This window comes from Microcaecilia unicolor, chromosome 2 (assembly GCF_901765095.1).
Source record: "Microcaecilia unicolor chromosome 2, aMicUni1.1, whole genome shotgun sequence".
NCBI lineage: Eukaryota > Metazoa > Chordata > Amphibia > Gymnophiona > Siphonopidae > Microcaecilia > Microcaecilia unicolor.
In genome coordinates, this window is record NC_044032.1 from 596,298,456 (window position 1) to 596,323,608 (window position 25,153).

Below are 25,153 nucleotides of genomic sequence, written 5' to 3' on the forward strand. Positions count from 1 at the left end.
GGCGTTCCTAGGGTGGCTGACACCCGGGGCGGATCGCCGATGCGCCACCCCCAGGTGCAGCACGACCCCCCCACCCCCTGCGAAAGGACACCCCCCCCGGGTGCATTTTTAGCTGCTGGGGGGTGCCGCGTGGTGTCGGCTTCACTCGTTCCATGCTCCCTCTGCCCCGGCAGAGGAAGCACGGAACGAGTGGAGCCGACACCACACGGCACCCCCACAGCGGCATATATATATATATATATATATATATATATATATAAGAAACTAGCCAAGCCCCGGTACCAATAACAAGTATTTTTGGCAGCCTCAAACATGGATGCTTTTGATCTTAAAGAACTAAAGGTAATTGTACTGTACAGACATATTGTAATAAGAAGGGAGGCAAACTTTGAACACAATTTGTTCTTTTAGTGGGAGCCAGTGTAGTTTTTCTCTTAGGGGTTTGGCACTTTCGTATTTTGCTTTCCCAAATATGAGTCTAGCTGCTGTATTTTGAGCGGTTTGAAGCTTCTTAATGATTTGTTCTTTGCATCCGGCATAAATGGCATTGCAGTAGTCTAGATAACTTAGCACCATTGATTGTACTAGGCTGCGGAATACTTCTCTTGGGAAGAAAGGTTTGATTCTTTAAAAAAAAAAAGAAGGGAGGCCCATATGACGGGGAATTCCCAGAGGATTCCTGGTATAACATCCAAAAACAAATGGTACACTATTCCCAAGAGTTCAAAAAGAAAGCAAATAAAAGGATATGTCTTTTTATACAAGGCCTGTGTAGGGGGCTCATTAGTCTGAAACAGGAAAATGCAGAACTGACCACTCAGCGCACTAAGTTAACCAGGGACCTAGAGAAAGCACACATTTGCATCTCTATGCAACGTACACAAGTTGTACAAGCCACAAACTCCTTCTTATATGTAAATGAACAATTGGATGAGGCTAAAACAGAATTAAAATATTTAAAAAGTAAATGTGCCTCACAGGACCAGATTGACTCTGTGCACTGACAGGCCCCGAGTATTTCTCCCTCAGCACATCCCGCCTATGAAACACCCTATAAGCCAGGTTTTCAGTTCATAGAACCACAAAAGAACACAGAAGTGTGTGTAGTGGACTTGAGAAGTGGGGGAAATCTAAGACTGAAAACACTGACTTAAGCACTCAGACATGCACAGATGAGGAAACCCCAGGCTCAAGCACTAACCTGCGGGACAGGGAGGATTCTGCAGACACAGAGACTGAGTCCAGTACGGACCCCTGAACACCAGTAAACCTGGTACTGTATGACTCATTAAAGGATAGTGATATTGAAAGGATAATACAGAAGATCGGCCCTATGCCTTTTAATATGAATGAATGGCACAAATGAGCCACTGATATTCTGATTCACTGGGGCCTAGGAAAGTATAAGAAGAAAACGTCTGACTTTGACAGACTTATGCACATGGCATTAGGACCACACTATTTTAAACTAGGATCTCTCACCCACCCATACCAGTTGGTGAAAAAGGGTGTTGAGCAATTATTTTGCTGTACTCAAATGCAAGCATTTAGAACTCTTGCACCCCTGCCAAATGACACAGTAGAACAATTTGCATACAGATTGTGGGTGCTGGAAGCAGCCTTTCAAGACCAGAAGGGTTGGCCCAAAACAGAAGATTATGGTCAGGAACAGCATAAGGAATTTCTATTGGAAATCCTATTCCCTGAGATTACTAAACATCTCTGATTGTTTGCTGAAGATCCCAAAGAAGCTCCTTTTGACACTTTAATGCTCAGGATTGGATCTGTGTGGAAAACTCAGCCATCCCAGGTAATTACTGTGTCAGAAGCAAAGAAATGGCAAGCAGAAGGGCCATCCTACAACAACAATAGTTCAGGAAACATAGGACAGGTCCCCTGGAGAGGGCAAGGCAGAGGTAATTTTAGAAATTCCTCAGGCTACATCCCTTTTCATGAGCTCAAAGCACAGAGAGACCAGTTAACACAGCAGAAAATTAAGTGGGAGCAAGATAAAAATTTCATGCAGCTAGAATTAGACAGAATAAAAAGTGAATTGATAGCTGCCCAGGATAAGCAAGAAAAAAAGGACTAGGGATGTCCTGATCCCCAGTGTCCAAATATCAAACAATCCCAAGCCTTTTGGGCCCAGCCTGACTCCTTTCACCGCCTCCCTAAGAACACTTTGCTGTACAGTTCAAACTATGTATAGAACAATACTTGCAGTCATACACCCCTGGTTTCCATCACCATTAATGAGACAACATATACTGCACCTCTGGTTACCAATGACTCTCTTGACATTCCAGATTTTATTTCATGCACTGTACATCCACTCCCTCTGGGCATGGGAGAAGAGACTTTACACAAACTACTGAACTTTACTGAACTCCATGCCTATATGGACCATCTGAAAACAACCTCCACAGAAGTGAATCATACCATCACCTATGAGAATGGACAAATTAGACAAACTGTTCAAAATTTGCTACATGACTCCCATGTTTCAGCATTGGAAATATTCTTTGGATATTCACCTCCAGCTGATCATGTCTTTAATGTTGTAATTCACCTTATCATTATTTTAACTGGTGTACAAGTATTGCTATGCATTGTTATGATTTTCATGTGCTATAAACTTAGACATATGTACAACTCTTTGCAAAGTTTAATCTATAAAATACCCTCACCCCTGTAAGGCAGCCATACACACAAATACACACACTACTTTCTTCCCAGCATTTACATTTTAATCTGGCATGTAATTGGGTTTTTTTTTTAACAGTCCCATCATCTACCTTGGAACCATTCTAGTCTAGCAGGTTAATTTGGGCTTTTTATACCAGGCATCCTGGTACCTGTAGGCCTTAACCTCCAAAGTGCTGCCTCCCTTATATACGGTCCATTCTGCTCCAAGACGGGTAAGAGGTGGCATATTGGGTTATCCCTGCCGACTAGTGACTGCCCAACCTAAGGCATGAAGCTTGGACTCATAATGGGACTTAAACATCTCACTACTGTGGAGATATGAATGAGCAAGAGAGGAGACCTGGTAGAAGTAGCAGGAGCAATTAAACTGGAGGTATGGGAACATGAACAGTCGTCACTACAGTGACAGATCAGATATCTAGGTTTGCTTCCATCTTGCCTCCATGCACAAAAAAAAAAAAAGAAGTGGTGGAGATGTCAGGATTGCTGAGATGTCAGGATTGCTGGACATACTTAGATTAATATGAAACCAGCTTCTGATAACCCCTCTCCCTCAGGAAGTCCTGAGGATGGCAGATGGACCAAATATTGCCCGGCTGCCTGCTTGCCCTTTGTTTCTCAAGTACCCCTAATTAACACACCTTTGTCCTCTCTGGGCATCTGGGACCAGGGCTCTCTGAGAACAATGAAAGCCAGAGAGCGAGGCTCTAAAACTAGGGACGTCAAAGATTAAAACCTGTGAAAATGCTTACCTTCCTTACATCAGGAAATTAAACTAGAGTTTGCAAAGGAAATAGCTGATAACAAAGGCTGGGAAGAAAAGACGTTATTTGATCCCTCTCTGGTCCTGTTAGGTATATAAAAGTCAGAGCACATGGCTCTGCTCTCTTCTTCCTCTTTCTCTACACACCCCCATCTTTAGCCACCAGAGCATATGGGTCTGCGCTTCTCTTTCTTTTTCTGCACACCCTCTTTCTTTGCACACCCCCATCTTTAGCCCCCAGAGCCCCTGACTCTACTCTCCTCTTCTCCTTCAGCCCTACTCCAAGGCTCTCTCTCTTTTTCCTCTGAACACCCCCATCCTTACTTTTCTATCATTGATTCCCATCTAAACACACACACAGTTACAGCGTTGCAATATTTATCTGTACTAAGTGCTGTGAGCCTATATATGTAAATACAATATACTTTATATATATATCCAAACCCATGTGGATTGTTGGGAACCCACTGTCTCTACGGACTGGACCCGGGACAATACCTAGACAACGAATGCTGACATTTATCACTTGTTAAAAAGGCAAATATTGGTGCTAATTGGCTCAATATTCAATTAAATTGCATGCATAAATTGAGCATGCATCCAAATTTTGCTTGCACAATTTTTGTTGACTTTTATAGAATTAGGGGGTAAGTGTGATTCTATAAAGGACTTGCTCCCTTTATAGAATTGCACTTAGCGCCAATTCCCACACCCCAACTTTGGGTGCCCGAGTTATGTCTGCTGAAAAGTGGTGTAAATGCTGATGCCAAAATTGGAAGTGCTTACCCATTATTCTGTAACAACGTGCACAACTTTTCAAAATGCCTTTGACATGCCCATGCCCCTCTCATGGCCACACCCCCTTTTGAGTTGCATGCTTTGGGATTTGGATATCAATTTTTTATAGAATAGCATGCAGCCACATGCACATGCAAATCCTAATTGGTGCCAATTAATGTCAATAACTGGTTGTTAGCAGCCAATTCTTGCTTCTTAATAATTCGTTAAACAATTAATTTGTATACCCATCAAGGGATCATGCCAAGATTTAGGTGCCCCAATTTGGGCTCATATATAGAATCTGAGGGAAAATATTCAAATATATTTTACCCAAATGCACAGTTATACAATGAGGGGCATAATCGAATGGGAACGACCATCTGTAAGGACGTCCATCTCTGAGGTCGTCCCCGTGAACGGGCAGGACACCCCGTATTATCGAAACAAGATGGGCGTCCATCTTTTGTTTCGATAATACGGTCGGGGACGCCCAAATCTCAACATGTAGGTCGACCTTAGACATGGTCGACTTAAATGTTGAGATGGTCAACCTTAGAGATGGACGACCTCGGTTTTCACCAATAATGGAAACCGAGGACGCCCATCTCAAAAATGACCAAAGCCAAGGCATTTGGTCGTGGGAGGAGCCAGCATTCATAGTGCACTGGTCCCACTGACATGCCAGGACACCAACCGGGCACCCTAGGGGTACTACAGTGGACTTCACAAATTGCTCCCAGGTGCCTAGCTCCCTTACCTTCGTTGCTGAGCCCCCCCCAAAACCCACTCCCCACAACTGTACACCACTACTGTAGCCCTTATGGATGGGGGCACCTACATGTGGGTACAGTGTGTTTCGGGTGGGTTTTGGAGGGCTCACATTTACCACCACAAATGTAGCAGGTGGGGGGATGGGCTTGGGTCCCCCTGCCTGAAGTGCACTTCATCCACTGAAAACTGCTCCAGGGACCTGCATACTGCTGTGATGGAGCTGGGTATGACATTCGAGGCTGGTAAAAAATGTATTTTAATTAATTTTTTTTTTTGGTGGGAGGGGGGTTGGTGACCACTGGGGGAGCAAGGGGAGGTCATCCCTAATTCCCTCCGGTGGTCATCTGGTCAGTTCGGGCACCTTTTCAAGGCTTGGTCATGAAAAAAAAGTGACCAAGTAAAGTTGGCCGAATGCTCGTCAGGGACACCCTTCTTTTTTCCATTATCGGCCAAGGATGCCCATCTCTTAACCACACCCCCGTCCCACCTTCGCTATGGTACTGACATGCCCCCATGAACTTTGGTCGTCCCCGCGATGGAAAGCAGTTGGGGACACCCAAAATCAGCTTTCGATTATGCCGATTTGGGCAACCCTGAGAGAAGGACGCCCATCTCCTGATTTGTGTCGAAAGATGGGTGCCCTTCTTTTTCGATTATGCCCCTGAATATGATAAAGGTCTATAAAATCATGGGTGGAGTGGAATTAGTAAATACAGCTCAGTTGTTTACTCTCAAAAACAAGGGGACACACCATGAAGTTACTAAGTGGTACATTTTGAAACTAAAATGGAGAAAATATTTTTTCACTTTATAGCTATTTAAGCTCTGCACTTTGTTGCCAGATGATTTGGGAAAAGATTTGAAAATGTTTTAGACTAGTTGTTGGAGGAAAAGTCAAGAGACTGTTATTAAGGGAGACTTGGGGAAATCCATTCGTTATCCCTGGTCATGAAGGAGTATGGAATGTCACTCATTTTTGAGAACTTGTCAGGTTTTTGTGACCTGGATTGGCCACTGTTAGAAACAGAATGCTAAGGGGTCCTTTTACTAAGGTGTACTGAAAAATGGTCTGCGCTAGTGTAGGCAAATACTTTGGACACATGCAGATCCATTTTTCAGCACGACTTTAAAAAGGCCTTTTTTTAAATTTTTGCCGGAAATGGACGTGCGGAAAAATAATAATTGGTGCTTGTCCATTTTGGGTCTGAGACCTTACCGCCAGCCATTGACTTAGTGGTAAGGTCTCATGCTTTAATCGTGCAGTAATTGTCTACGCGCGTAGAATGATGATTACTGCCTGGTTTCTGCCACGCGCCAGAAAAAAATTATTTTCCAGCTTGCATAGCGGACACGCATCAAAAATGAAATTACCGCAAGAGCCACTCGGTAGCCAGATAGTAACTCCAAATTGACGCACCTTGGGCATGAGTAGAGTAGGCACCTACACAACTTAGTAAAAGGGCTCTTAAGTTTTGTAGATGATCTCTCTGATCCAGTATTGTGGTGGTTTCCAAACCTGGTCCTTGGGGCACCCCTGCCCCAGTCAGCTTTTCAGAATATCCACAATGAATATTTATGAGAGGGATTTCTGTGCAGTGGATGCAGTGCATGCAAATCTCTCTCATGAATATTCATTGTGGATATCCTAAAAACCTGACTGGCTGGGGAGCCTCCAGGATCAGGTTTGGGAATTACTGCAATATTGCATTTCTTATGCTTTTAGTGTAGAAAAGACAAAGGAATGTTGATGTTGTTTAGTTGAATGTCACTGTTTCTTATTGTAGTAGCAAAAAGACCACAAAAAGTGGAAAGAGCACAAAATTCCCTTGGAATAGACAGAGACAAAAACAAGGAGTGGGAACTGGATCAGGCTCTTCAAAACAAACCACGGACCCACAATGGAGAATTAAAAACGTTTATTTAAGATGACTCAACATGGTACCATGTTAAAATATGCTATGCAAAATTGATTTGTTTAAATCAATTTTCTGATATCTTTGTTTTCTTTCAGGAAAACAAACATGGCTAAAATAAATATCAGGCATGTTTTCTCACTTTTGGAATACAATTTTAAAGAAAAGAGAAAAGATTGAACTTGTCTGTTGCTAGTTTATAATACTACTAGTAAAAAAGGCCCGTTTCTGACACAAATGAAACGGGCGCTAGCAAGGTTTTCCTCGGAGTGTGTATGTTTGAGAGAGTGTGTGTGAGAGTGACTGTGTGAGAGAGTGAATGTGCGAGTGTGTGTGTGTGACAGAGAGAAAGAGTGAGTCTGGGTGCGAGTGTGTCTGTGAGAGTGTGTGTGTGAGCATGAGAGTGTGTGAGTGAGAATGAGAGTGTGTGCCAGTGCTTATGTGAGACACAGTGAGTGTGAGATAGATAAAGTGAGACTGGGTGCGAGTGTGTCTGTGAGAAAGAGTGTGTGACTGAGAATGAGAGTGTGTGCCATGGGCCCCCCTCCCTCCCTCCCAGTTCCAGGGTCGTCCCTTCGAGTTTCAAGGTCGTCCTCCTCCCTCCCTCCCGAGTACCAGGGTCGTCTCCCCTCCCTCCAAGTTCCAGGGTCGTTCCCTCCCTCCTTCTGAGTTCCAGGGTTGTCCCCTCCCTCCGAGTTCCAGGGGACTGAGTTTCAGGGTCCCCCTCCCTCTCTTAGAATTTCAGGATCCCCCCTCCAAGTTCCAGGATCACCCCTCTCTCCCAGTTCCAGGGTCATCATCCCTCCCTTCCTTCCCTTCCCCCTTCCAGTTCCAGCACCCCTCCCTCCGAATTTTCGAAATCATCTTCACTTACCAAGTTGGGGTTTACGGCGGCCGTCAGCAGCTGTAAAAGGTGTGCAGGCTTGGCCCTTCTCTCTCTCTCTTAGCTCTGGTCCCACCCTCATTTCCTGTTTCCGCAAGGGCGGGACCAGAGATGAGAGAGAGAGAAGGGCCGAGCCTGCACGCCTTTTACCGCTGCTGCCGGCCGCCGTAAACCCAACTTGGTAAGTGAAGATGACTTTTAAAATTCGGCGGGAGGGGGCCTGGAACTGGAAGGGAGGAAGGGAGGGATGACGATACCCTCATGCCTGGCAACTCTGCAGCGTTCCCTTCCAGTGATTGGTTACTGCTGCTTGTGACGAACCAGGAAGCACGCAAACGTCAGGACAGGAGATGGATACAGCAGGCAGCACGAACACTTCACTGCCATGGAGTCAGCTTCAGAGCGTTGGAGGTGCTTTTTATTATAGTAGATTATGGTGGTGCATTTGAATCTTTGATAGGTTATCAATAGAAATCAAACAAAATAAAACATGGAAAAGAAAATAAGATGATACCTTTTTTATTGGACATAACTTAATACATTTCTTGATTAGCTTTCGAAGGTTGCCCTTCTTCGTCAGATCGGAAATAAGCAAATGTGCTAGCTGACAGTGTATATAAGTGAAAACATTCAAGCATTACTATGACAGTCTGACAGGGTGGGAGGATGGGGGTGGGTCGGAGGTATGCATGGGGACATCCAAGCATATCATTGATATTCTAACAGGATGGGTGTGGATAGGTGAGGGGTGGGGTGATCAACAGAGACATACAGCTTTATGGTTTATAATGGGCTAGGAACCCCAGGTCCTTGTTAAGTCCTTTCTGTTGGGTGTTAAAATATTCAATCATTCTGACTTCAAAGGTCTTACATTCTTGTATTGTTTTAAAGTTACCTTTCAGTATTCTCACTGTGAAATCACTGGTACAGTGTCCTGGTTCTGTGAAGTGCTGTCCCACCGTGGTGGGGGCCCTAATGGCAGTATTGTTCATGTGATCTCTATGTAAATTGAATCTTGTCTTAAGCATCTGGCCTGTTTCTCCAATATAGCATCCTTCGTTACATTTTTTACACTGAATGATATATACCACATTGGAAGATGAGCACGTGAAAGATCCCTTTATGTTGAATATCTTTCCTTTGTGGGTAACTGTGGGGTCCTGTGAAATATTTTGGCATAGTTTGCAACTGGATAAATTACAGGGACGTGTGCCCTTCTGTTCCTTTTCAGTCTGTGATGGAAGTTTACTTCTGATTAGCTTGTGTTTTAAGTTGGGTGGTTGTCGGAAGGCCCGTACTGGTGGGGATGGGAATATATCTTTCAGTAATTCATCCTCCTGGAGTATAGGTTGTAGATCTGTTATGATTTTCCTCAGTTTTTCCAGCTCTGGATTGTATGTCACTACAAGGGGAATTCTGTCTGTGGATTTTTTCTCCTTATACTGTAGCAGATTCTCCCTGGGTGTTTTGAGGGAGGAGGCAGTATTCTTGGAGATTATTTTGGGGTTGTAGCCTTTCTGTTTGAAGGATGCACTCAGGCTTTTAAGGTGTCTGTCTCTGTCCCCTGGGTCAGAGCAGATACGGTGGTATCTTGTGGCTTGGCTGTAAATGAATCTTTGATAGTAATTTATCTGAATTTTTATGGCAGTTGTAGGTTTCCATTGTATTGCTGTTATTAATTGCTGCATTTTCTCTATTGAAATACTATCCAGCTTATAATTGAAAAAGAAAAACGCCTATATTGCGACCCAAATCGGGAGATAGACGTTTATCTCACAAAAACGAATAAAGCGGTATAATCGAAAGCCGAATTTGGATGTTTTCAACTGCACTCCGTCGCGGATGCGGACAAAGTTGATGGGGGCGTGTCGAAGGCGTGGTGAAGGCGGAACTGGGGCGTGGTTATCGGGCGATCAGAGATGGGCACCTTTCGCCGATAATGGAAGAAAAATATGCGTTTTTAGCGAGAATTTAGGGCACTTTCCTGGACCCTGTTTTTCCACGAATAAGGCCCCAAAAAGTGCCCTAAATGACCAGATGACCACTGGAGGGAATCGGGGATGACCTCCCCTGACTCCCCCAGTGGTCACAAACCCCCTCCCACCACAAAATATGCCGTTTCACAACTTTTTATTTTCACCCTCAAATGTCATACCCACCTCCCTGGCAGCAGTATGCAGGTCACTGGAGCAGTTATTAGGGGGTGCAGTGGACTTCAGGCAGGTGGACCCAGGACCATCCCCCCCCCCACCTGTTACACTTGTGCTGGTAAATGGGAGCCCTCCAAACCGCCCCCCAAACTCACTGTACCCACATGTAGGTGCCCCCCTTCACCCCTTAGGGCTATAGTAATGGTGTAGACTTGTGGGCGGTGGGTTTTGAGGGGGATTTGGGGGGCTCAACACCCAAGGGAAGGGTGCTATGCACCTGGGAGCTCTTTTACTTTTTTTTTGTTTTTGTAAAAGTGCCCCCTAGGATGCCCGGTTGGTGTCCTGGCATGTGAGGGGGACCAGTGCACTACGACTCCTGGCCCCACCCACAATCAAATGCCTTGGATTTATTCGTTTTTGAGCTGGGCACTTTCATTTTCCATTATCACTGAAAAACAAAAACGCCCAGCTCACAAATTGTCGAATAAAACATGGATGTCTATTTTTTTTCCAAAATACGGTTCGGTCCGCCCCTTCACGGACCCATTCTCGGAGATAAACGCCCATGGAAATAGACGTTTTTGTTCAATTATGCCCCTCCATGTCATTATCAAGGCTTCAAATTACCATAACCATCCATCCAAATACAAAAGTCCAGAACATTTCTCTGTTCTTTTTGCCACTTTTTTTCTGAAAGCCTATGACTTTTCTCAGATGTTCAGCAATGAATAGATGTGCACTGATTTGATTTATGTCTTCATTATAATGTGTTAATAGGTAGGGTTATAGGTTTATGCATTGGGCATGGGAGAGGTGCTGCAAAAATTAGGAGTGGGTCCAGATTTTAGGGATAGGAGGAGAAAAACTTGGGAACATGGAACTAGAGCAAAGAACACTGAAAGTTAAAATCAGGATATTCTGGGATGCACTAAGCATGGCTAAACACCATATAAGGAGATTTTCCATTACATCGTGATTAGCCTTGCCCAGTGCATCCCAGAATGCACTGGGCAGGGTCTGGGCACCGCCATTTTGTTCTAGGCAGACCCGAGGCAGGAGGGACAGGCGGTTGCTCCTGCCCTCCCGCCTCCACCTTGTTGTAAAGGTACAGGGAGGGGTGAGGGTGTGGGTCGATATGGGAAGGAGGGATGTGTGCCTTTGCAGGGGAAGGGGTTTGGTCCACTGGTCCACCAGGAAATTTTTTTTAAAAGGTTCCGGAGTCACCCGGGGTGGGGGAGTGGTTGTGGTCCACTGCACCACCAGGGAAAGTTTAATAAAAAAAGATTGGAGGATCAGGGTCCACTTGACCACCATGGAAATAAAGAAAACAAGATGCAGGGGTCCATTGGACCACCAGGGAATTAAAAAAAAATTGGGGGGGTGGGGGTGACGCTGGGAGGTGAGATGTAGGAAGCACAAACAGGCAGCCTCTATTGCTTCCTGCTTGTTCTTCACTCCTCTCTGACAGCTCCAGAGCAGCCATAAAATTTACTCATTAAATTACGGCTGCCCTGGAGCTGTTCATCCCCTGGAATACACATTAGACTATGAATGAGCTCATTAGAATACTAATGAGCTCATTGAAATATGTTTGCATAGGGTTCTCGGTGGCTGCAAACAGTGCACTTTAGAACCACAGAAAACCCATTTGTGCATTACTAGCTATGTAAACATTTGCTTTAGACTGGCTAGAATTAGTCTAAAGCAAACATTAATAGCACGGTAAGCTTTGTGCATCTGGCACTTAGTGTTTACATTTGGATTGATAATGGGATACTTCTGCATATTGTAAAACATTTTATAATGTTTCTCAATAAGGTGCATCATGCTTCTGTAGTCTTTGCTCCTTGAATTATGCCATATTCTGTTTATCTTCACATGTTGTTGCCTTTTTTGCAATTATAAATTTTCTTGCAAACATTTTGAATAATTTTTGCATCCAATATATTCTTTTTGCCCAACTTGCCTGATGTCTTCATGTTTATATTTTATATTTTTTGGTTTTTATGCTTTTTTATTACAATGTTTTTAATTTTTACATTTGTATTCATTATCTTAGAACCAATTATGCATTTTGTAATTTGTTAAAGGTCTCAACAGTTTGGTTAACACAATTGTACATGACATCCAGTTGCTGTAATATTTGCTGCTTTCTCTCAAATCCTTTTTTAACATTCACTGGTAAAGAAATATTTAGGGCCCTGTTTACTAAGCCGCACTAGTTAGTGTTTTTAGCTTGTACTAACTATGTAGATGCCCACAATATTCTTATGGGCGTCTAAAACGGTTAGTGCATACTAAAAATTACCACGTGCTATAACGCTAGTACATCTTAGTAAACAGGGCCCTTAATAAGGTTAGCTCTCATTCAATGCAATTTCATTTATAGTATTGTGTATTTAATTTACTTGTTTACATTCAATAAGTAAGAAACTTAGAGGGGCATTTTCGATATGATGCCTAAATCCAACTTTTGATGTTTTACTGAAAATATCGAAAAATCCAGTAGTGAACATAGCCATTTTTGAACCTGAATTTTTTTTTTTTTTGAAAATGGCCATTTGCTAGACATTGCTGTGCTCAGTGCATCTATCTTTTTGGACCATTTTCAAAAAAAAAAAAAAAAGGCCAAGTGAAAAATGCACAAAATCAAGCCATCGGAATGCAGGAGGAGCCAGCATTGTTAGTAGACTGGCCACAGAAACATCCCAGCAGAGCAGTAGGGCAGCCTAGGGGCACTGCAGTTGATGTCACAAGAAAGGTCCCAGGTACACATTGAAATGTTACCCCATTATTTTGTATGGTGAGCCCTCCAAAAACCTACTGTACCCATGTATATTTAATTATTTATTAAAAAAAAATATTCCATACAATCCTACAACTCTTTGCGGATCATAATTTTACATAATAAAAAGAATAATAAAAAACATAAGCCATTTAGTTTGACAAATAAGCTCTTATTCAAAACATGAACATATTCAATACGGCAAATGGACTCTTACATGTTACAAAAAGTCCATCAGTAGCCTTCAACATATTAAAACAATCATCACTAACCATCAGAAAAAGCTTGAATAGAAAGGAATGTTTTCAACTGTTTATGAAATTGAAGAAGTGAAGTCATACTACATAACTTAATACGTAATAAGTTCCACTGTTTAGCACCTTCAACATAAAAAATATAGATGACCGATATTCAGACAATCTAATTTGAAGAAATAAGGGGACATCAAGTAAAATTTTGTCAGATGAACACAAGGTTTGAGCAGGTCAATAGATGTTCAAAGAAGTAGTAACAGAGACTGGAACATCATTGCTCAAAGCCTTAAAGATCAACAACAGAACTTTAAACTTAACCCTCCAATGGGAAGCCCTTATGCCTGCAGGTGTCACCTAAATGTAGATGCAGTAGATTTTTTTGTAGGTTTTGGAGGGCTCAAATTTTCCACCACAACAGTTATAGTGGGTTATGGGCTTGGGACTCCTTCTCTACAGTCCACTGTATGGACCATTAGGCTACTCCAAGGACCTGCTTATTTCTCTAATAGGACTGGCTATAACATCTGAAGCTGTCATAGAGCCTTGTATGTACTATTTCTTTTACATCTTAGGGGGGTGGGAAGGGGTCAGTAATCACTGCGTAAGTAAGGGGGAGTCATGCCTTAATCCCTCCAGTGGTCATTTGGGGCACCATTTTGTGACTTAGTCGTTATTAAAATAGGTCTAGCCCAAAATGTCTAGGTTTTAGCCCTGGGCATTTTTGCTTTGTTCCATTATGGCAAAAAAAAAAAAAAAATATATATATATATATATAGATACAGTTGTTAGGAATGCCCACATCCCATTTCCAACATCTCCCCTTGTAATTTGGATTCACTGCATAGAAAATCGTTTTAAAAATGTGGTTCAAAAATAGTAATTAAATTTGTTTTGCCAAATAAAACATCCAAATGCCACTTTGTACTGCTTTTTGGATGTTTTTCTGTTTTTAAAATGAGCAAATCCATTGACATGCTGCACAGAAATGGAATTTTTATCTGCAGTGAATCTATGGTTAGATTCAATAAATGGTGCCCAAAGTTATGCACCGGGATGATCTGTGCTAAGCTAGTATCCTGTAAAGGATGCTCTGTGCAGAGAAGCCTTTATAGATTATTAGCTTAGCACACATTTTCAGGGGAACTCTATAAATGACAAAGTTAAGTGCTAATTAGGCATCCACCTTTCAGCATGGAAATGCATTCTAATGGATGCAAGGTGCTGAAATGGGACTGAAATGGCAGGTCGGCATGCAAATACACTTAAATGCCCAGTTGTAGGATAGTACCTAAGTGTTTTCAAACATTACTGCAAAGGAAGTGTGACCATGAGATGTGAGGGGCATTGGTGGATCAGGGGCATTCCAGAAAATTGCATGCAGTTTTATAGAATATCATGAATGCACACCCAACTTATGCACCAGGACTTACACCTGGTTCCAGCTAGTGTAAGTCCTCACATGCAAAGTTGGATGTTGAATTTGGTGTCCAATGGTATTCTATAAAGAGCACTCATCTCAGAGCATCCTTTTCAGAATAGCCCTGGGCACAAAAATGTTTTCTGGCACCCAAATATGGGCACCAATTTTTTTTCTGGCACCCAAATGTGGACACTATTTACTGAATCTAGCCCTTTGTGCCTAATTTTGGGTGTGAACATTTACGCCTGCCAAAGGCATTCTGTAACATCATGCCTAAGTTCTGGAAATGCCCCTTACCCATCCATGCCCCTCCCATGCCATGCCCCCTTTGGTGTTGCACGCAATGAAATTTAGACGCACATGTTATAGAATAGGGTATAGGGCAGATCAATACATAACATTACTGCCAATTAAGTGCTTGCTAACACCAAAAATTATTTGTTAGCACCTAATTGACTAATTAGTTTATATGTGGACCTGGGATCCACACCAATATCTGGGCAATCTATACAGATTCTGGGGCTATTTATTGAATGCAAAATTATATAAATCTTTAAAATCCAACATATGAATTCCTTTTTTTTCCACTTTAATTGTTATTTAAGCACTTTTGAACAGATACATACTACACAACCCAAACCAAACCATTGGACAACTGTGAGTTGCAAGTTATTTAATTGATCTGATCAGTGCTTTTTTTGTGCCGGTACGCAACGGTACGGCGTACCGGCACCTTTTTTTTTTGCTCCCCCCGTCCCGTGACGGACGCAGTGCCAGCCCCCATTTCCGGCCACTGCTGCTTCTCCTGTTGAGCAGCAGCGGCCGCTACACAAAGAAAAAGATTTAAAAAAAACTTCAAACCTGGCTGAAAAACGCGGCACCCCGGCACTGTAGACAGCCATTAGGCATTGGCTGTTGCCCCGCAGCCGCTCCTCCTCTTGCCTCTACGTCACTGCGCTCCTCCGGGGTCTTCCTCCAGGGGCAGTGATGTAGAGGCAAGAGGAGGAGCGGCTGCGGGGCAACAGCCAATGCCTAATGGCTGTCTACACTGCAGTGCCGGGGTGCCGCGTTTCAGCCAGGTTTCAAATTTTTTTTTTAAATCTTCTTTTTCTTTGTGTAGCGGCCGCTGCTGCTCAACAGGAGAAGCAGCAGCGTCCGGAAATAGGGGCTGGTGCCACATGCGTCGCGACTTCGCGCCGTTCGCGGGAAACTTGGCAGGGAGAGGGAAACCAACAGAGGGAAGGATTGGGGAGAGAGGGAAACCAACAGAGGGAAGGATTGGGGAGAGAGAGAGGGAAAACAACAGAGGGAAGGATTGGGGAGAGAGAGAAAGAGGGAAAACAACAGAGGGAAGGATTGGGGAGAGAGGGAAAACAGGAAAACAGAGGGAAGGATTGGGGAGAGAGGGAAAATAACAGAGGGAAGGATTGGGGAGAGAGGGAAACCAACAGAGGGAAGGTTTGGGGAGAGAGAGAAAGAGGGAAAACAACAGAGGGAAGGATTGGGGAGAGAGAGAAAGAGGGAAAACAACAGAGGGAAGGATTGGGGAGAGAGAGAAAGAGGGAAAACAACAGAGGGAAGGATTGGGGAGAGAGAGAAAGAGGGAAAACAACAGAGGGAAGGATTGGGGAGAGAGGGAAAACAACAGAGGGTAGGATTGGGGAGAGAGGGAAACCAACAGAGGGAAGGTTTGGGGAGAGAGAGAAAGAGGGAAAACAACAGCGGGAAGGATTGGGGAGAGAGAGAAAGAGGGAAAACAACAGAGGGAAGGATTGGAGAGAGAGAGAAAGAGGGAAAACAACAGAAGGAAGGATTGGGGAGAGAGAGAAAGAGGGAAAACAACAGAGGGAAGGATTGGGGAGAGAGAGAAAGAGGGAAAACAACAGAGGGAAGGATTGAGGAGAGAGAGGGGAAAACAGATAGAAGGATGGGGAGAGAGGGAAAAACAGATGGAAGGATTGGGGAGAGGGGAAAAACAGATGGAAGGATGGGGAGAGAGAGGGAAAAACAGATGGAAGGATGGGGAAAGAGAGAGGGAAAACAGATGGAAGGATGGGGAGAGAGAGGGGGAAAACAGATGGAAGGATAGGGAGAGAGAGAGAGAGGGAAAAACAGATGGAAGGATGGGGAGAGAGAGAGGGAAAACGGAAGGATAGGGAGAGAAAGAGGGAAGACGCTGGATGGAAGAATGCAGAAAGAAATAGGGGAGACACTGGAAGGATGGGGAGAGAAAGCAGAGCTGCTGGATGGAAAAGGGGAATAGAGAAAGACTGGAGAATAAGAGGAAGGGGCATGGGGAGAATAAGGGTGAGGAAAAGATGAAAAGCCACAGGTAGATGAAGGAAATTAAAGAATGGATAGTAAGAATGAATTAAATCTGGACAGAGAGAGAGCCTGAAAAATATTGAAGAAAGCAAAGAAAAGGAGACAAAAAATGACAAATGGCACAGAAGAGTTAAGCGAAAACAAAGGAAAGGAGAATCACAGACTGGGACCAATATGGAAAGAAAAACAGTCACCAGACAACAAAGGTAGAAAAAAATCATTTTATTTTCATTTTAGTGTTTGTAATATGTCCAATTTGAGAATTTACATTGACTGTCTTATTTTGCACTGGGTATACTACTATACTACTTAGCAAATCACGTTATTTTTTTCTCCTATAGTACTGTAATATTTTCAATGATGTCTGTTTATATGCGCCATGGCTGGTATAGGGGGTGTGGTTAATGTGGGTGTGGCTATTATAGGGGTGGAGCCATATGTGGTGACCCCGCCCATAATGAGTACCGGCACCTTTTTTTCTACAAAAAAAGCACTGGATCTGATGCTACATTAGAACTCTGTTTTCTAATGCTTACATCAGAAAACAGACTAATAGAAAATCTCACATCCTGAATACAATTATAAAGTATGTACATTGTTCCATAACACACATACTTTTACCCTCATTGAAAGGAGTATACCAGAGGCAGATCTAGAGAAGAGATTTTCGCAATGAACATAATTTTATATTTTTAATACTAAATAGAAAAATTGAAAATATGGCCTATTTTCTATGCCCATCCATACCATCTACTGTTCCTTCTTCTCCCTTGGCGATCCTATGTACTTGTCCTAAGCTTTCTTGAATTCAGATGTAATCTCCGTCTTCCCCACCTCCACCGGGAGGCTATTCTAAACATTCTTTCTAATTTGTACTTTGTTGAGTCCAAGCATCTTAATATTTTATCACTAATAGGAAACCGTAACATATTAGACACCAAGTGCATTTCGTAAAGGTCAGCTAAACACCACCTCACATCCAACAAAAGACTCCTGAAGAAGGCCTTTTCAGGCCAAAACACAGCTTGTGTTGAGTCTTGGATGTCATAATAAAGCTAACTGTTTCTTTGACATCATTTACTCCTTCTTTTGTCACTCTCGCTATGATTGAATTGTTTACTGCGACTGCAAAGGTTTCTGTTCTTCTGTTTGTTTGTTGCATTCTAAATATTCACCATCATTTCAATGAAGAATATTTTTTTAGGTTACTAATGAATCTGTCTGCTTTCACTTTTATCCTATGGTCCCTTATATGGCACTCAATTTTGGGCACGAGGATTTATGCCAGCTGAAACCTTGTGCAAATCCTGGTGCGCAAATTGGGTGCAGATTCCTGCTATTCTGTAACACAGTGCACATTTTTTGTGAATGCCCATGACCTGCCCATAACCCCCCCCCCCCCCCCCATGACCACACTCCCTTTTGAGATCTACATGATCCAATTTAGGCACCCATTGTTACTGACTGTTGCATAGCCAAATCAGCACCTAAATCATAAATAGTGCCAATTTAGTGATTGTTAGATCCATTAATTAAGTCATTGGAGGCCAGTAACTAATTGTTTTGGGTGCTGATCTGGGATCTGCACCCAATTTTGGGCGCCCAAATTTGGACAACCTTATAGAATCTGGTGTTTTATGACAAAGACCACTGATCATTTTAATAGCTGATTTTTAGACCTGCTCCATCCTGTTCATATCTTTTTGAAGATGTGCTCTCTAGAATTGTACACAATACTCTTAGATATCTTTTACTAAGAATTAATGCATCTTATCTGCTACAGAACCCATTTTATTCCTATGGGCCCTGCTATGTATAACATGCTATTTTTTTAGTAAAAGACCCACTAAATAAGGTCTCACCAGGGCCTTATGCAGAAGCATAATCACCTACTTTTTCCTGCTGGCCATTCTTCTCCCTATGCATCCAATCATCCTTCTTGCTTTTGCTCTTTCTACCTGTTTGTCAACCTTAAGTTCATCACATATGATCACACCCTTTCCTTTTTCATGCACATAAGAACTTCACTCATACAATACCACTTCCTTTTTTTTAATGCCAAATATATGACCCATCATGAGCATCAACCCTATTGCAGATTTTGGTATGCATTGTTTTAGCTGGAAAAAGAATCAACAGAAAAAGTTGTTGCAAGTCTCTTTCAGGTCATTTATTCCTAAGTAATTTTCAAAGTGAAAATACTTGTGGCCTTACCAACAATGTGAACAGTTTGAAAATTTCCCTCTTTAAGGATTGCAATAAAGTTGGAATCACGTTCTGCTTTATTTGCAGTGAGGCCTTTTCACTAAAGTGCGAAAAGGATTTTGTTTGTTTTTTAAACTGGATATTAACAGCCAGAATTAATGTGTGGCAAGTACAAAGGTTGTGCGGTAACTACTATTACCACTACTAATCATTTCTATAGCACTACTAGATGTATGTAGTGCTGTACACATTATACGCAGGTACTATTTCTGTCCCTAGATGGCTCACAGTCTGTTTTTGTACCTAGGGCAACAGAGGGTTAAGGGGTCCTTTTACCAAGCTGCAGGAAGAAGGACCCTGTGGTAGTGGCAGACATCATGGCCCTTTTTACTGCAGCGGTTAACCCCCCCCCCCCCCCCCCCCCCCCACACACACACACAAAATGACCATACGGTAAGATAACTGTTACTGCATGACCATGCTGTGGGGAGCTCTTACCACCACCTATTGAGGTGGCGGTATGGGCTTCAGCAGTAACCCAGCAGAAACTGGGCAGCACATGGCAATGCCTGATTACCACCTGGTTACTGCTGCACTAACCATTTCTGGAGTTTTAATTTTTTCCCTGGAAATGGCACGCGCTCAACCTGGAACTGCTGGTGGCCACATTGGGCCGGCAGTAGTCTCAGAATAGTGTGCAAGCCTGCATTGGGCTTACCGCCATTTTGTGAAAGGGCCCCTAAGTGACTTGCCCAAAGTCACAAGGAACTGCAGTAGGAATTGAACCCAGGTTGCCAGGATCAAAGCCTTGCACTAACTGTTGGGCTACTTAGGGGGGAGTGGGTCCAGCATGTCCTCTGCAGTTTCCACAGACACGTTCCCTACCACACCTTAATGTCAGTTCACAAGCAATCTCCACATATGTCCTGCTAAGTCCCCCACCCACCCATCCCATGCTAAGCAGTTAGTGCAGGATTTATACAACACTGACAGTTTTAGTGTACTGTAGCTATTAGCATAGGCCTGTACTTATAGGTGGTGCATGCTAAAACGTATGCTAACCGCTTAGCACACGGTAGTAAAAGGGTCCCAATGTATCAAGTGATTGTTTTCTAAAAATCAAAAGTTATTGTCTTTAAACGTTATCTAGATTTGTTATAAGTAGATTAGATTTCAAATTATATATAATATATAAACATTAAATCTTTGTGCATATTTTTTATTGGTTCTCAATTAAATATTACAGTCTTTATTTAGTGAATATACTAGACTGTTTTACAAGTTCCCCACCCCACCCCTCAAAGAGAAAAGCAAGTGAAAAAGAATAGTCAGTGCAATTGTTTATGGGACATTTATGAAACCTGACCGTTACTTTAACACAAGCAGGAGGACTCTTGCTGCTTCATTTCTACTCATCATTTAGATTTAGAGGCAGATTTTAGAATGAACAGGATATGTCAAGTTCTGCTATTTTAGAACAAGATTTGCCAACTTAGAGCCTGTTCTTAAATACATCAAGAAATGGACATGTACACACCACTTAAGTACGATAGGAGCATCCATTTTACAAACATCAACTTTTATGATCAACAGGGTCAAAACAGCAACATGTGTGTGCCATCACACACATGTACAAAATGTTTGTATAGAGTCAATTGAGTCAATTGTACACACATCTAAATGCTGGTTTATGCACATCCAAAATATGAATAGCACTTTTAAAATTACCATCTTAAGGTATTATCTCTTCTGGAGAGTTTAGAAGAAAACTGAGACTTGTGAACAACATTAAACATAGTTTTAGTCAGGTTATTAATAATTTAATTTAAAATGTTTGTATTCTCAGTGGAATTGTAACTTTATTATTATTATTTTTAGGCCTGGATCCAACTAGAGATCCCTGTTTAAAGATGAAATGCAGTCGTCATAAAATATGTGTTGCTCAAGATCAACAGACAACGGTTTGCATTAGTCATCGAAAGCTTACACACCGGTAAATGATTTAATTTCACATTGATGTATGAATGGTCAGCTGCTTTTGAAATACTGTAATCACACTGTGAGTTATAAGTGCTCATTTTCAAAGCACTTACGGGGTCTTTTACTAAGGTGAGCTAGCGTTTTTAGCTCATGCTAAAAATCAGCTGGCTCTAAATACTGAGATGCCCATAGGAATATAATGGTTGTTTCAGCATTTAGTGCCAGCTGATTTGTAGCGTGAGCTAAAAACACAAACACACCTTAGTAAAAGGCTCCCTTAGACCTATGAAACTTTGTAAGTCTACATGCTTCGAAAATTAGCCTCATAGTATTATTACACACAGAGTAAATAGGCTTTAGAAGCATTGATTTTAACTACTAGTTAAAGTAGATTGGATTTGGATAGTGATATCTCTTATTTAGGTGCTTAGAGAAATAAACAATACATACTTAATGGGCTTACTAAAACCTGTCATTCCAGTTAGGTCTGCCCTTCAAAAATGTCACTCTATGTATCCTTTCTTAAACTCAATTATGTAAAAAAAAACAAAAGAGTTGCTTCTCATGACAAAGATCTTTTGGGGATCCACTGTAAACCTGCTTGTGCTATATTGTTACCTTGCATTCTTACGTCATCTTCCATTCTCAATAAACCATTTTTTTTTCATATTACATGAGGGCATTTTGCTACAGTGCCTTGCAGTAAGTGCATTGCAACTTACCACATGCTAACTACCACTGCCAGTGTAAGTGGGTTAAAAATGAATAAATAAAAAAATGGCTTACCTGAGCCATGGGTGGGGGGGGGATGGTCTTGCTCTGGCCCACTTTGGTGGGACCCATTTGGGGGGGGTCACCAGGTTTGGGGGGTCCTTTTGTGGGCCATGCCATTTTTGGGCCACTTCAGGGCTGACCGGGATCAGCCACACTGCTTTGTGACCCATTTGGGGTCTGAGGTTACTCTGGGGGATCCTGATTTTCTATGGGTCTTCACAGGGCCATTTCCCATTTACATTAGTGGCCAAATATTGGGCTGGGGGAGGCTCCAGGGCTCTTTGGGGTCCAGCGGCACTCAGGTGCATCTAACTGTGTTGCCGCAGGACCACGGAATGAGCTCCGGAGGTAGCAGGCCAGCAGGAAAATCCCCTGCTTGGGCCTGATTCAGAGCTGGGAGTGTTCTGAGCATGTACAAACTTTTGTGTAAGCTCAGAATTGCTCTGGGGCCTGCGATTAGCCTGAGGTAAAGCCGGGGCCTCAATTTTCAGGCTGCCCAGCCAGGGAGCAAGACCATTTGTAGTTTTCTACCGCTGGCACCTGGAGGTCATTGGGGGTCCACCAGGACCCCAAAGAAGGACATGGGTTGCCTGGAGGACATTAGGAGGCCAACATAAGAGGTCTCCTGACCTTTGTTTTGTTTTATTTTATTTAGCTCGCTTTTGGTGGTTTTGTTTCAGGCTCTGTACAATTGTTAAAAAAATTCTTTTTAATTGTTGGGGTCTGTGGATCCATAAGGGATGGGTTTGAGAGATAAATTATTTTAAAGAAATATTAGAGCATTTATTTTGGTCAGCGTAGGTCATGTGGATCTATTATTGAAAAGGTTAATATTTTGTGTAAACATTTTGTAATTATGGGTTCCTGAGAACCTCTTTAGGTAAACTAGGGAGTAGTTTTGGAAAGAACATGCATTTAATTGGGGAAATCCCAGGGTTGTGCTTTGGGCTATTTAGAAGGTCTAAAAATTATTTTCTTGAAGTGTCCTCAATGGAGGAGGAAACTGGGACTTAGTTTTAATTGTTTAAAAGGCAAAATGAGGAATTTGTATAATTTTGATATGATTTATTCAAGAAAAATGTGTGAAGTCTCTAAACTATTATGGTTTTAAAATCTGAAATCATAGGATTATGGAGATAGATGTGCTTCAGTGGCATGAAAGATTTGGGTACATTTAGTGCTTGTTTAACTATTAAAATTCAGACATTGATTATTTCCTTATTATTTCCAATGGGTCCAAGATGGAGTCACTGTCACCCTTGGCAACAGCTGCCATGACAGTTGGCAGAGGGGCTGAAGACACAGAGAACAGACTGGTGTGACGGGCTCTGTGTGTGTAAAGAGGAAAAAGAGAAAAGTTAAGATTGAAACAATAGAGAGAGCCTGATTATAACACAGCTATGCTATGAGAGAGTGAGTGTAGAAAGGTAAGGTTTTAATAATAAAATTCAAAAGGTGTGAAACCCAGTGGAGGTGGCCGAGACTGACTGGGTTCCTGTCTGAAACAGTGAATGCTGAATGAAAGAGAAATGGTCACAGAAATTGTTGAAGACTAAACTGTGCTTAATCAGAGGATTTGGTCCTGCTTTGATCAGGCCCACTATTAAAGTGTGCTGAAGCAAGCTTGTCTGATTGCTGTGCATGGCCCACTGTGTTTGAGCTGGGGTGATTTGCCTGAATCTGGAGCCTGATTCACCACAGCTAAGCGCTCCTCTACTAGTTAGGAAAAATCAGTACAGTTAGGCCCACAATGTTGATTACATTGTTTAAATCACTTTAAAAAAATCTTAACATCAGAGTAGGGAGTTAGGGTTTTATTCCTTTGAGTTAATGTAAAGTAAAAGGTAACAGAAAGGTTCCTGAACCCTTGAGGAGATGGCGCTGGAGCAACAGGTGCACCAACCCCAAGAAAGACCAAAGTCCCCACTCAAGGAAGGCCTTCAGCTAAGTAACCACTACACTACAACACCTGACATCAGAGACTGTGATTTGAATTAGGGGGTTGGGGTTACAGAGATTACATCACTTATCTGAATCTACATTCTGGGGTCACGTACACCTGAAAGATAAAAAATAGGCACAAAGAGTCAATTCTTTAGAAAAGATTAAAGAATAAAAAGCTATGTTTAGGAAACAAAAGGGGTAACAAAGTAAAAATACTTATCTGATAGTTTTGGTATTCTGAAGTTTCTGGAGAAGTAAAACTTGTTTGAAGTGGTTAGGCTAAGAAAACAAGTTGTTAAGAGAACATTCCATTGTGAATAGCACTTTACACTTAGGAGTCCTTTTACTAAGCCACCATAAAAAGTGGCCTGCGGTAATGTAGGAACGTATACAAACATGCGATGACCACTCTGTGCATGCCAACTGCCGATTACCACTGGATAGGCTGCGCATGGGAGGAAATAAATGAATCATCCAAGCATTATGGGCACAAGGCAAATCTGAAATTAACACCAGGGGGGCGCAGTAGCCTGGAAGTAGTCTAATTTTGGCACACGCTGCATGCATGTAGAGCCTAGCACGCCTTTGTAAAAGGGCTCCTTATAGTGCAATAGAAAGATCATTTACACTTTAATAAGTTTTAATACAGCTGTGTTTTAAACCTAGTTTTATATATATATATATATATATATATATATATATATATATATATATATATATATATATAGCTTTAATTGTATTAATAAATTTTAATTGTAGTTATTAGAACATTTAAAGAATTTTAACAAATTTTGTGCAATAAACCAACTTAATTTACAGTTTTATGGGACCTTTTATAAAGATGTGCCAAAATCTGGTCTGTGGCAGTGTGGGTGCATGTTTTTGGTGTGCACTGGACCCTTATTGTACCGTGTTTGGAAAAAAGGGATTATTTTAATGGGCTGTAAAATAGATGTGCAGCAAAATAAAAACCAGTGTGTGTCCATTTTTGGCCTGAGACCTTAACCGCCACCTACTGACGTAGTGGTAAGGTCTCACGTGCTACCGAGTGTTTTCGGAACGTGCCAAATTCAGAATTACTATCCAGAGCACGCGATAGCCAGGTGCTAATGCTGATTTGGCATGTGCTGGATTCTCATAGGCCCTTATGCACCTTTGTAAAAAGACCCCATAGTAGCCCTGTTTACTAAACCACGCTGTAAGCATGCTATCATTTTTAGCATGTGCTAAAAATTAGCACACGTTAATGCTAGAGACACTCATAGGAATATATGGGTGTCTCTAGCGATAGTGCACGCTAAATTTTAGCGTGTGCTAAAAACGCTAGCATGCCTTACTAAACAGGGCCCTTAGTCCCTTAGTCTGTAAAGACTTTATTGCTCTTTGAAATGTGAACATCTGAGGAAACAAATTGACAGCCCTTAATTGCACAATATATGATACTAGCAATCTACTGTTTCCTCAGATTTTCTCTGTAAATTCCCTAAGTGGTGTATGTTT

The 25,153-nt window shown here is 42.2% G+C and overlaps 1 protein-coding gene across 2 annotated transcripts in view; it reads left to right on the forward strand.

Moving 5' to 3' along the window:
- Positions 1 to 25,153, forward strand: part of SPOCK3 (SPARC (osteonectin), cwcv and kazal like domains proteoglycan 3) — a 493,521-nt gene that overhangs the window by 192,146 nt on the left and 276,222 nt on the right. For both annotated transcript variants that reach the window (XM_030191577.1, XM_030191578.1), the window contains one exon: positions 20,834 to 20,948. In XM_030191577.1, the coding sequence (XP_030047437.1) occupies positions 20,834 to 20,948 (115 nt within the window). The remainder of the gene's footprint in view (positions 1 to 20,833; positions 20,949 to 25,153) is intronic.